At 46.6% G+C, this 13,590-nt stretch overlaps 1 protein-coding gene across 1 annotated transcript; it reads left to right on the forward strand.

Annotated features, from left to right (window-relative positions):
* Positions 1-1,811: 1,811 nt before the first annotated feature.
* Positions 1,812-13,082, forward strand: PATL2 (PAT1 homolog 2). The gene is made up of 14 exons (XM_081112379.1): positions 1,812-3,144; positions 3,777-3,991; positions 5,038-5,118; positions 5,858-6,000; positions 6,480-6,548; positions 8,537-8,700; positions 8,800-8,897; positions 9,111-9,164; positions 9,266-9,399; positions 9,527-9,686; positions 10,168-10,308; positions 11,352-11,449; positions 12,020-12,169; positions 12,840-13,082. The coding sequence occupies exons 1-14, from the start codon at positions 3,129-3,131 to the stop codon at positions 12,856-12,858; spliced, it is 1,542 nt and encodes a 513-aa protein (XP_080968505.1). The 5' UTR covers positions 1,812-3,128; the 3' UTR covers positions 12,859-13,082.
* The last annotated feature ends 508 nt before the right edge of the window (positions 13,083-13,590 follow it).

Genomic DNA, 13,590 nt, shown 5'->3' on the forward strand with positions numbered 1-13,590 from the left:
ATGGCTCCATCCTCTGGCCCTTGACCTAAAGTGGTAACCGCCAACTATTACGAGTCCCAGGGTGCTGTACTATTCCTTATAATGGTGCTATATTCTTTCTACACCTTTATAAATACCTCTTTATTAAATCCTACTCAAATTACCCAATTTTAGTGAACTGTCTACTTCCTGCAAAAATCTCTGGCTTATGTGTGTGTGTGTTTTTAAAGACCAATAAAATAGACAAACTGGAAAGAAGGAAAAAGAGGGGATAATAAATATTGTTAGGAATGAAAGGGGGACAAAGTACAGATTTAAGCATGGATTTAAAAAATACCGTCATACTATGAACAACTTTATGCCAATAAATTTGAACTTATACGAAATGGACACATTCCTAGAAATTATATAATTTAATAGCACCACCCCAAGAGGAAACTGGAAACTGGAATAGATCTACAGCCATTAAAGAAAATGAAACTATGGATTAAAAATATCCCCATAAGAAATAAAAAGAAAGAAAAGAAATATCCCCATACAAGTAGAACAGGCCTTCAGTGTTTCATTCAGCAAACGTAAACATTTCTAATGTATTTTAAAAAATATTTTTAATTGATTTCAGAGAGGAAGGGAGAGGGAGAGAAAGATAGAAATATCAATGATGACAGAATCATTGATTGGCTGCCTCCTGCAGGCCCCACATGGGATTGAGCCTGCAACCTGGGCATGTGCCCTTGACTCGAATCAAATTTGGGACCAGTCAGTCCGCAGGCCGACACTCGATCCACTGAGCCAAACCGGCTAGGGCTCTAATGTATTTTTGATCCAACAATCCTGTTTACCTGTCTGTAGTTCTTATTCTTCTGGAAGCTCTAAGAGGCCCTGGGTGGCATCTGCCTATTCATTGCTGTACCCCAGGTGTAGCACAGATTAAGTAGCACAGTTAGTCTATGGCAGGAGATTAGGAAATGTAAGGGGCCAGTAGACACATATGACTTCAGGCAAAGGTAGGGGACGTTCACAAAAGCCACTAGGACCCAAATGAAATTTCAAACAGCCAAGGCAAAGCTGTTATCTTGAAGACTAAACCCTATTTCACCTGCTAGGTACCAGTAGGTATAACAAGTCCCTTCACAATGAAAATCAGCATGCAGCAAGTGGCTCTCTCTCTATAACAATAACTCACTCTGGAACACTGAACTTCTCCATTTGGCTCTTTTGTTAATAATACCAAAGTGAACTGTTAGGAAGTTCATGAGAGCTGAGTAACATTACCCGAAAGGCCTGAACCCAATTCTAATACAGTGGGCCTTGACTTACGAGTGTCCTGACTAACAAGTTTTTCGAGATACGAGCCCGAGCCGTCTCTCAGCCGAATTTTTGTTTTGAGTTGCGAGCTAAAATTCGGGTTACGAGCCAGCTTCAGATACCCCACCGCTAGTTGGCACAGCGAACGTCACAGTGAACGCCACAACATCAGCCCAGCATCACGTGTCTCACTCGTTCACTTTTTGATTTGACATACGAGTAACTTGAGTTATGAGCTCCGTCACGGAACGAATTAAACTCGTAAGTCAAGGCCCCACTGTATTTGAAAAGTTTTTCAGTTACTTTCAAGCTCCTTAAAATGTCCTCCTATCCATATAGTTCTGACTTACAGCAAATCTTTTGAAACAAATATTTTTATTTAGGGGCACCAAGAATCATAGTCCTGCCCTGGCCGGTGTGGCTCATTTGGTTGGAGCATGATCCCATGCACTGAAGGGTCCCGGGTTTGATTCCCAGTTAGGGCGCATACACAGGTTGTGGGTTCGATCCCTGGTCGGGGCGCATGTGGGAGGCAACCGATCAATGTTTCTCTCCCTCCCTCCCTCTCCTTTCCTTTCTCTCTAAAATCAATGAAAACATATTTTAAAAGAGAAAAGAAAAAAGAATCATAGTCCTATAACCAGCATGATAGGGCCCTAACTTCCCTTCTCAATGTAGAGAAATTAGCTTTTTTTTACTTATATACAGAAGTTCTACAAAGTCTTGTGTGGTTTTAGCTGAATACAGGATGTGGGCACAGAATCTGCATCACTTAGGAGTTAGATAATGTTCAGGTGGGTCTTGGGTTTTGTCTACTGGTAGTACTAATATGTGTTTTTGTTGTTACTGTTTTCTTTTTACTCCTCAGCTTCTGAACCAGTTTTCCATTAGAGCAGCCAAGGAGATGCAAGATTGTCTGTGTAATTCATGCAAAAACGTTTTTAATTTGAAGATCTGGCTTCTAAGTTCACAGGGGTCCCTCATCAGTCAGAGCTGGGTAGCAGTTCATGGGACGAGGTAAAGCGCAAGCATCACCAGGTGGGCCGCAGGGATCCACAAGTGTCCTGACGCGCTGAGAACTTGGTTGTTAGGTAATCTCCCCAGGATCCACCAATTTTCCTAACCAATTTTGATGGAGCAAAACTACGCATTAAAGGAAACAAAACCTCACAAAGTTCCTATGAAGGGTGTGGGAAACAGGGATTCTTTTAAATATCTGCTCCCAAACATAAATCCCAATAAACTGAACTCAAACCTTGAATGGTTAAAACTGCAGTTTATTTTTCTAGCCCTTTCAAGAGTTTTCGTTACCATAAGATTATGTTCTCATTATTTCTATCAAGATGCTGTGTTTGGGGGATGCTGGCCCTTTAACAAGAGAGTAAGGGAGGGTTTGGGACTCTTAAAGCCAGGGGCAGCAAGCCAGCACTGGCCCAGGCTGCCATGGCTAAAGTGAGCAGAAAGGACAGCAGCAGTCAGGTGGTGGGCGTCAGCAGCAAGGCTGCTGTGGGGCCCCTCCGCACAGAGGGAGGCTGGTGGTGTTTGTGGGGGTGATTTTCCAACTCCTAGCCCTGTCCCTACCTTCCGGGCCTTTGCTGGACAGCTGCCTAGAGCTGGGTTGATGAGTCAGAGGTTGGGGGTTTCAGGCAGCCTCACTCCTCAAGATCCTGGGCCAGTACTCCCTTGACAACCTTGCTGGGGGACAGTCAGGTTTTAGGGTGCCACGCCATCTTTACTGAGGAGGCTGGTGCCTCTGGGTCTCTTCCCTATCCCAGGTTTGCCTTCCAGAGGCTGACAGTGCTCTCTCACCAGCCGTGGAGGAAGTCTGCCAGCCTGCAAAGATGACATGTCTTGAAGGTATCACTAAGGGAGCCCATAGTATTTGGATAGAAAGCCTGGGGGTATGGAGACTTACTGTTCTGGTTCGGTGGATGGACATGGGCTTGCTTGTCCAGAATCATTGGGAATGATTCCAAAGTCGTCTACTCGTTAGCTATATCCTGCTGGGTGACTGAAATCACTTTTCCGGGACCCCCTTTCTCACCTTCATAGTGAAATGATCAACAACAGGCTTGTATGATGGTTGTGAGAGATGAATGGACATATACATGGAAAGTCTCTGGCACACAGCAGGGTTAAATTTGCAGTGAGTCAGGACAGCTGGAAATTGGTTGCTTAAAGAGGCGTAGAAAGGGCTGTTAGGTGGAGGAGAGCAGGTGGAGAAGCCTGTGGTGGTGCCTAATGAGGCAATTAAAGAGGGGATGCAGAAAGTCAGGTGTCTGGCACCTGCCAGGTTCCGTTTGCTCTAGTCGGGGACAGGTAGGGGTCCTCTGGGGTATGGAGGCTGAGCTGAACCTTAGAACAGGAGGCGTTGTTTGAAAGTAGTGCTGAAGACGCTCATGGACAGAAGTGCTACTGAGAAGCACTCTCTAGACCAGACTCCTCACACCTGCCCTCTCCCCTTCCCTCCCCGTCGCTTACTTCTTCAGGCCCCCACTCAAACCAAGGCCCAGACAAGTCCTGTGGCCCCGTGGCTCCTGAGGAGGAGCTGGTGTCTGCCTCCCAATTGGAGGAGGAGGAAGAAAATGAGGAGGAAGAGGAGGATCTGGATCCAGATCTAGCCCCGGACCTGGAGGAGGGAGTAGATGAAGAGGAGGAAGAGCTCGGGGATCCAGCTATCCTCAGTGCTGTCACTAACACCCAGGTACCGCGGCAGGAGAGGCTGGAGGGACGGTTGCCCGAAGTGTGTGTGGCTCACAGACTGTGGTTAACATTTCTCTCTTCTTCTCCCCTTTCTAAGATAGGTCCTGGGTTAATACTTTCTATTTCAGGCTTGAACCTGAGTAGGGACTCTCTTTTTCCTTCTCTTTCCTCCTGTCACCCACTTAGTTTCTGATGCTATCTTCATCTTAGAACCCAGATCCTAACCCTGGCCGGTGTGGATCGGTTGGTAGGGCATCGTACCGTGCACGAAAGGTCAGGGTACATGCCCGGGTTTCGGGCTGGATCCCTTGTAAGGGGAGTGTGGGAGGCAGCTGATTGATGTTTCACTTCACACTGATGTTCCTGTCTCTCTCCCTCTCCCACCCTTTCCCTTCCTCTCTCTCTAAAAATTAATAATGGGGGGAAGGGGGGAGTCCTATCAGGGCTAGGCACCATCCATAGGCGCTGGCCCTGCTCCTGCGCTGAAGACGGGTCATCTTTGACCCTGGGCTCCTGTGTCTCAGCAGTCCATTCCTGATATTTATTTACTCCCTTGGATTCTCACAACCAGTGGAGAGAGACAGTGATTCCCATATAGAATGAAGGGACTCAGATCTTCCTTCAACCTACTCCTGAGATACCAGTGTTGCTTCCCCTTAGGAAAGGACAGGGGCCCTGGCCCAGCTGACTTTGACTCTGAGGGAGGGCCAGGCTGCCTTTGTCCTGGGTATTGGAAATGGTGGCCACCCTCTATGGCAGCGGTTCTCAACCTTCTGGCCCTTTAAATACAGTTCCTCATGTTGTGACCCAACCATAAAATTATTTTCGTTGCTACTTCGTAACTGTAATGTTGCTACTGTTATGAATCGTCATGTAAATATCTGATAGGCAGGATGGTCTTAGGCGACCCCTGTGAAAGGGTCGTTCGACCGCCAAAGGGGTCGCGACCCACAGGTTGAGAACCGCTGTTCTGTGGACACCATAGATGAACTTAGAAGACACCACAGAGGCTCATTTGAGTCTGGCTTTCCTTCCCTCCCATTCCAGAGAGGTCTTCCAAGCTCTCCTGGAATCAAGGCCTCTGGTGTGCTGGGGATGTCACCTGCCTCCTTGCACTTTCTATGGCAGGTGAGTCGCTCCAGTCTTCACAGTGTGAGAAAGTGACTGGGTGCTGAGAAGGAGCAAGCTGAGTGTCCTTTATTTCCGTTGTTCAGTCTGCTCTTGACCTTGATTGGAGATGAAACATCCAAAGTGAGAAATAGGCGTGGGAGGTGGGAGACACTGATCATGCAGGGAAGCTTGGTTAGTGACAGATGGAACTGGGACAACTGGCCATTTACAAGAAAAAGGACAAGCTAGATTCCTCCTTCCACTTCCCTGCATTTCAGCACATAAGCAGCACTGAGCTTAGGACTAGAAAGAGCACTTGCCCTTCAATTAACGGCATAATGAGAACGTGGTCTGGGGTGGAAGAAATGCAGGAAATACTGCAGGGAGAAGAGAAGGAAACTGCGGTTCTGAGGTGAGTCAGAAAAGAGACAGCTAAGCATTGCCCCAGTGGCTGAAGGGACAAGACGGTCACGGAGAGGAGAGGAAGAGGTGTTGGCTGACCAGGCAGGAGGAAAAGCATAGGCCCCCACATTGTCAGGGACTGGAGAGCTGCTCCCTAGGAGATGAAACCCTGTTGGAAACAAAGACAGGATCCACAGTCTGGTGCCCTCACAGTTGACTTGAAGTTCCCCCACGACAGCAAAATGTCCAGGGAGGGTCTTGGGAGAAAAGGCAGGTGAGAATGCAGAGGCGGGAAAGGCCCTTGGCAGCAAGAGCAGCATTCTGTTTCTGGAGATGCCTCTTTAATTCCTCTTAGACCCTGGACTACTTGTCGCCAGTTCCTTTCCGGCCTACACTTCCCAGTGCCAGCTCTCCAGTGCGGCACTTTGGACCTCGACTGCTCCCACCAGACCCATATGTCTTCTGCAGTCCACCAACCTCATGGTCTCCCAGGTTCAGGTACTGGTTCTGGGTGCCAGACACCCCAGCACCCACAACAGTCTGAGTTCTCCAGAGGTCCCTGGCTGAGGAGGGGCGGGGGACACTACCAGCAACCACAGAAATATGCTTATAGAAACTTAATAAGGAAAGTCTTCGGTAGAGTCCCTCAGAGATGAGGAAATGGAGGCTCAGGGAGACTAAAATAACTTACTTCAGGGTTAACTGACATAGCAGAACAGAGATCAGGACTAGAACTCTAGACAACCTGGCAGAATGGTTTTCTACTGTGTTGAGATTTCCTGCAGCCAAATTGCAGAAAAGTATATCTGGGAGGAGAATGTGAGCTAGGATTGTGATGTTTCATGTGACTTTGGGGAGGCACAGAAAGAGTTCCCTTAGATGTCCAGCTGAGGTTACCAGAGGCTAAATGAGCGGAGGGGGCAGGGAGCTGAGACCCTGCCTTCAGCCAGCCCAAGTTTCTTTCTAAGCCTTCCCAGTCATCTGACCCAGCTCCACCCTCAACACCAACGGATCTTGCAGCTGCAGAAGCACAGTCGAACACCAAGGTAAAACCTAGACCAGGACCGGGGTTGAAAGCAGCTCATCTTTGTCCTGGGTTTTTCCCCCAAGTCCCTGCACAATTAAGACTCCTGTAGTGCTGCCCACCTCTGCACCTTCTCCCATCCTTACCAGACAGCTCCACTCCCTTGGGAAGTTCACGGTGGCAGGGTGGGTGGGTCTGAAGGGATGCTCCTCCTGGCTTAAAGGCCCCCAGCCAAGAAGCCCTGGTCTCGGCAGTCAGACACCTATGCTAACCTCATGACCCGCAAAGAGAAGGACTGGGTGATAAAAGTGCAGATGGTTCAGCTGCAGAGTGAGAAGCCCTGCCTGGATGACTATTACTACCAGGTGAGCCCCGTGTGCTCTTCCCAGCCTTTAACCTTGGGGTTGAAAGGTCCTGGACTCCACGGGCCCTCTCAAGTTCTCTCTTCAGCTCATAGGGGCCATATTTCTAAAGTTGACATCCCAACCCCATTCACCTCTCTGTTCTCCTACATTCAGCCAAATGGGGTTGTGTACAATTTCCCAAATACACTCTGGGATTTTGTCTCTATCCTTTGCCAGTAATTTCCCCTATTCAGCCTGAGAATATAGACTTTTCCACCTTTGTACACTTTTGTGAGTCTTTAGAAATGTCATTATAAACATTCATCTACTTGACTTTATTATTTTAGATAAAAAATACAAGGATCTTAGAAATAGTAGGATTCGATTTGTTGAATTGAACAAATGGTGGCAGACATTTTGACTCACCTCCTCCTGTTTCCTATCTACCCTCTATTACGGGACACATCTTTGTTTATGGGTTTTGGGGTTGTCAAAGCTTTGTCTCACTTTTCTCCTCAACCTCCATGAGCCCGCTACCGAAGTTCCCACTTTTATCTCCTTCCTATTTAGTTTCTTTTTTTTCTTTCTACCCTGGTTCAAACATCCCCTCTTTCTGTCAAGATCACTGAAAGTGAAATTGTTTTATATTCTGGCCTTTTTTAAAAAATATATATATTTTATTGATTTTTTACAGAGAGGAAGGGAGAGGGGTAGAGAGTCAGAAACACCTATCAGCTGCCTCCTGCACACCCCCGTACTGGGGATGTGCCCACAACCAAGATACATGCCCTTGACCAGAATCGAACCTGGGACCCTTGAGTCCGCCGGCCGACGCTCTATCTACTGACCCAAACCGGTCAGGGCTATTCCGGCCTTTTTTGTTCTGCTCCTAAATAGAGGAGCTTTATTCAAATCCTTGTTTGTCTCACAGTCAGTGGCTTTATTTCAGCTTGGGATTTTACATATTTCTTTAAGAGAATATCAGAGCTGCTGAGAAAATCCTCAGAAGTATAAAACTGGCCAATTGACAACAGTGCTATCTCTGTACTTCAAGCTACTGGTGGTCTCCATGCCACCAGATAAGGTGACTTTGGAAAGCACAGGCAGAATCACAAAATCAAAACAGGGAGGTGGAGGATATATGATGTGTAGTGTATAACTTGGGAACAAGGAATGCAGGAAGGTTGCAGATGCTGGAACAGGTTTGCTTCCTGGCTCTATACTTCTCTCTCTGCCTCTGCCTTTCTATCAGACCTGGAAGTGGTACCTGGCTCTTTTTTTTTTTTTTTCTTTTTGAGAGAGAGAGAGAGAGAGAGAGAGAGAGAGAGAGAGAGAGAGATAAAAACATTAATTGGCTGCCTCTTGCATACCCCCTACTGGGGATTGAGCTTGCAACCTGGGCATGTGCCCTGACCTGGAATTGAACCCGTGACCTCTTGGTTCATGGGTCAACACTCAGCCACTGAGCCACCTGGCTGGCCAGTACCTTGCTCTTGAAGTCCTTGGTATGAGGATCCCATGAATGGTAGCATGAGACCTAGGGTGTTTAAGGTACTTTAGAATGATTGCAAATATGGCTTACGGTGCCAGGAACATTTCTGGAATAGATGCTATAGGAAAAGGTGCGTTATGACGTTGCACTTGAGAACCTTAATTCTAAATTCAGAACACGAGTACTGTATCCATTTTTACATCCCATGGGCTCTCAGAAATATTATCAGAAACTAGAGAAGAAGGAGGCAGATGAAGAGCTGCTTGGACAAAGGAGCAAGGTGGAGTCCCTCAAGCTGGTAACACCTTACATTCAGAAGGCAGAGGCTTACGAGTCAGGTAGGCCCAGGGCTGACCTGCTGGGTTGGGCTGACCATCTGGGTGGACAGAGGGTAGAAAGGAGAGGGAAATATGCCTGTCTTGACTCCTTTCCTGCAGTGGTTCGATTCGAGGGTTCCCTGGGCCAGGTGGCCATGTCAACGTGTTTTAGCCCTCGCAGAGCTATTGATGCTGTACCCCATGGAACTCCAGAACCGGTAGGAATGTCGTCTTCCCAGAACCCTTTTTTCTCCTCCCTGTTTTGGAGAAGAGTCTTAAGCATCATCATGCTTGAGTTCAGATTGTGACCTAAGAGAGGGAGAAGTGTGATCAGACTTTGTGTTAGCCTTTCCAGCTCAATGTTTAGCTCCCCTGAGGCCTGGGTTGCTGCTGTGGAGGTGTGGCTGATGGCTGGGGACTCTTTCTTCTAGGAGATAGGAGCTGCAAGCAGCCAGAGGCTTCGGGTGTTGTCCTGGATTGAGAAGGTGAGATCAGCTCCTAGAGATGAGTTCCTAACTACTCCTTGAAAATGGGATATTGCTCAAATTGACCTCTTCTTCCTCTTTTCCCACCCTCAAATTCCCAGATGTTTCTTCAGTTACTAGAGATAGAGGAGGGCCAGAAGAATGGGCCTTCACAGTCCTGCTACTCTGAGCAGCAGAGAAACCAGGTTGAGAAGCTCTTCCAGGCCTTAAAGACCCAGGAGCAGGACAACCTGGAGTGAGCGTGGGAGGTCATCCCTCCGCCCAGGAAGGGGAGGATCAGCAAATTTGCTTTAGCTGCTCCTTTCTGGCATGTAGCCCTCTCCGTTACATACAGCCCTGAAAATACTGTATCTCACTCGTAGGGAGGCAGCAGATGGCTTCCTGCAGGTGCTGTCAGTGAGGAAGGGGAAAGCCCTAGTGGCCCGGCTGCTCCCCTTCCTGCCCCGGGACCTAGCTGTCAGCCTTCTTCTGGCGATCATCCACCATCTGCCACTCCTGGTCAAGAGGGATGCAGCTGATCAGGTACTGTGGCACCAAGTGGAGAAGAGGATGATTTCACGGATGAGATAGGGATCTTTTCGCGTCTTCCAGTTCCCACCCCCAGAGATGCCAGAGAAGGCTGGGCAGTGAGGGGTGTTGACCCTGCCACCTCAGGTGAGGGAGTTACATACAGAATAAACTATAGGAACAGCTGATCATCTTTAGGTGTAATGAACACAAGAAAATACACAGGTGTGAGTGTGCTGTGGAGGGTGAGAAAATAAGGACTCCCTGACAAGTATTGAGCCCTGTATCTACTTTTCTTAGGGAAGGCATCCTAGAACAAGTAGGTATTGAAGGACCAGTGTTGGTGATGGAGGGGCATTAGTGGTGATAGGTCTGGTAAATAACCTGACCAGGTAGATGATCAAGGCAGGTCAGCAAGAAAAGGGACGGAAGGCAAGGTGGGAGGAGGTGAAGTTGTAGTAAAGTCTGAGAGAGGCACTCACTGACCTTCCTGTAGGTCCTACAAATGTTATTCAAGCCTCTGGGCAAATATATCAGACACTTGACCTTCCAAGAACTCCTCCAAGGACTTCAGGGACTAATGCTGCTTCCACCTGGCTCCTCAGAGAGGCCAGTCACTGTGGTGCTTCAGAACCAGGTAATATATCTGGGAGGCTTTTTTTTTTTTTCTGGGAGGCTTTTGTCTTTCCATAGATCAGTGGTTCTCAACCTTCCTAATGCCGCGACCCTTTAATACAGTTCCTCATGTTGTGGTGACCCCCAATTTCATTGTTACAAATTGAACATAATTAAAGCATAGCGACTAATCACAAAAACAATATGTAATTATATATGTGTTTTCTGATGGTCTTAGGCGACCCCTGTGAAAGGGTCATTCAACCCCCAAAGGGGCCGCGACCCACAGGTTGAGAACGGCTGCCATAGATGGTCTCCAGGCTGTTATCACTGGCAAGGAATAAATGAGGGAATGTTCTCATCTCTGCAGTCTCCTCCTCTCCCCCGTTTATCCTTTCCAGTGCTTACCAACTTCTAGTGAGCACTAGGATCACCTTGGGCCCACTGCCTGAGTCATTGAGTAGACCCGGGCGGGGCCCACACATCTGCTCTCCTAAAAAGCTCTCTGGTGATGGCGCTGCTGTAGACCTCTAGAGCAGAAGTCACCAAAGTTTTAATAGAAATAAATTCTGACCCATATCACCTAAGTGTGTATTTATAAGCAGTTTATATGTAACACTATACTAATATTAGGCACGTAATAAATACACAAGTAGAACATTTTGAAAGATGAGACTCTAGATATGAAGTTCTGATATCTTCTAATATGCCAGTGGATTGTCTCATGAACCTCTCTCTGAAGCTCTTTCCTAAAACAGTGCTTCTTAAAGTGTGGTCAGCAGACAACCTGCATCAGATTCCCAGGTCCATTCCTAATTTACAGACTCTGGGGGCAGAATTCATGAGTGTGCATCTAGTACACTCCCCAGAAGAATCTTCAGGGTAGTTCAGAGCCGTGAAAGGTCTGAGAGTTCTTCGGCCAGCCAGTGTAAACTCTGACAGTTGTATGGGTGTTGGACTCCATTTGTGCCCGTAAACTTGTCCTTTCAGTTGGGAAGACAGAGCCAGGTAAGCACCGGATGCCTCGGATGAACTCATTTCCCCTGGGTACTTTATCACTTGCAGTTTGGAATATCTTTGCTCTACACCCTGCTGAGTCATGGGGCACAGCTGGTATCCCTGGATCCATCCCTGGAGGAACCCAGCAGTGACCATACAGCTTGGTAAGATCATAATGACCTGTACGTATTATTTCAGTACATCTGGGGTGTATAGGCTGGGCCAGATGAGATATTTCCTGAGTAGTGTATTCAAACATGACAAGAAGTTGGTCAAAGGGAAAATTCCCAGAGTTGTAGCTGCTCTGCCTTTTCCCCTCCTTATAGTCCCCTAGAGTTTATTTTCCATGGGAGGCAGTGTAACATAGTAATTAAGGGGACAAGCTTTAGCATTAAACAGATCTACATTTGAATTTTGCCTCCATCACTTATTAGCACTCTAAGTTTTGGGAATGTTACTTAACCTTTTCTTAGCCTGTTTCCTCATTTACAAACTAAGGATCTAGGGATGACAGTACTAGCCCCTTAGAGTTCTTAAAAGAAGATTTAAGAAAAATGATGTGTAAAGCATTAAGCTGTGCCCTGGCATATGTCAAATGTGCAAATGTTCTCCCTTATTTGCTACATGCACAGAGGCTGATGGTGGTGTTAAAGGGTAATAAGGATCTTGGCTTTGGGTCTGTTTCCTGCATAAATACAAATACTTTGATGTATTTCCTCCTCTCTGGTCTCCAGGACAGACATAGTGATTTTGATCGCCTGGGAAATAGCTCAGATGCCTACAGCCTCTTTGGCTGAACCCCTAGCCTTTCCCACCAACCTCCTTCCCCTGTTCTGTCGCCACGTGGACAAACAACTGATACAGCAGCTAGAGGCTACAATGCAGTAAGTTATGGCAGAAACACGGTCATTGCCCCTTGTTCAAGCCCAATCTAGGGTCTAGCATTTACTTCTCTATTTCTTTTCAACCAAGCACATGGACAATACTTGCTTTTATTATTTTTTTAAATATATTTTTATTGATTTCAAAGAGCAAGGGAGAGGGAGATAGAAACATCAATGATGAGAGAGAATCATTGATCAGCTGCCTCCTGCACATCCCACACTGGGGATCGAGCCCATAACCAGGGCATGTGCCCTGACAAGAAATGGAGCCGTAGCCTCCTAGTTCATAGGTTGACTCTCAACCACTGAGCCACGCCAGTTGGGCGAGAATAGCTTGTTTTCAGAAGTAGTTCCAGACACTGGCAATTACTGAGTAAACAGTCTACCTCAAGTTAGGACCCTATGGTATCTTCAAATAAACCGTTGAATTGATTCCCAGGTGCTTTGGTCACTTATGCTAAGCTATTTGAGGGCAAGACTTAATTTGAGAAACTGAATTGTTAATTCAAGAAATATTTGAGGGACAACTATTCAAAAACATAAACACGAACAACACGGAGGGCCATCTCTTTCCTCAGAATTTGCCATCTGCTGGAGTCAGATGTTAATTAAATCACCTAATACTTTAGAAAATGTAATTGTTTGCAGTTAACATCTGTTCCCTTTGTAGGCTTGCCTGGATCTACTGATCTCATTGTTCTGGAATACGGACATGTGGGGAAAGTTTAATCATCAGACACTAGCTGTGCGAGCTATGTCTACAGGGATCCAAGAGTCTGAAGACATTTCTTATGACTTGATTCATTGGAGGACCCTACCCAAAACATTTTCTTAGCTGTCTTCAAAAACCTGAGTGATGTGCCTAAAAAGGCATGGCATAATAAGGTATAATTAAAGAGATAATGATGTGTTGAAACTTGTTTGTAAGAGAAAGTACCCCTAGATGAGCTACGATTGTTGAATATACATATACACATCTCTTTGGGGATCTGAAATGTTTGGTTTAACTTGACAAACAAGGTTATCAGCAAAGACTGGAGTGCCTTTATGAACCAGGCACCGTTTTAGGCGTCAGGGTACCAGTGGTAAGCAAGAAAAAGTCCCTGCTCTTCTGAAACTTGCATTCTGTTTGGACAGGGACTAACCCAAAACATCAGGTGGTGATAAAAACCACGGTGAAAACAAAACTGGGTGATGAGTGACTGGAGTGGAAGCTCTGTCAATAGAGGTTATATTTAAGTTGGAATGAAAAGTATTTCATGTAGAGGCACTACTGAGCACAAAGCCCCCAAAGTGAGAGTGAATTTGGTATGTTTCAGGAAAAGACTGAAGTACACAGATAAGTGGGGAGGGTGATGAGGCTGGAAAGAGGGAGGCAGGGTGTAAGATCTGTAAGCCATGATTTTTAAAAATGTGGATTT

This window comes from Myotis nattereri (genome assembly GCF_964212035.1).
Source record: "Myotis nattereri genome assembly, chromosome: 1".
In the NCBI taxonomy this organism is placed as follows: Eukaryota; Metazoa; Chordata; class Mammalia; order Chiroptera; family Vespertilionidae; genus Myotis; species Myotis nattereri.

Excerpts from the sequence above, each read along its gene's own strand:
- PATL2 (XM_081112379.1), top strand. Across the intron at positions 3,992-5,037 it reads GTGCTGTCACTAACACCCAG|AGAGGTCTTCCAAGCTCTCC; the intron begins GTACCGCGGCAG and ends CTCCCATTCCAG. Across the intron at positions 8,898-9,110 it reads CCCATGGAACTCCAGAACCG|GAGATAGGAGCTGCAAGCAG; the intron begins GTAGGAATGTCG and ends TCTTTCTTCTAG.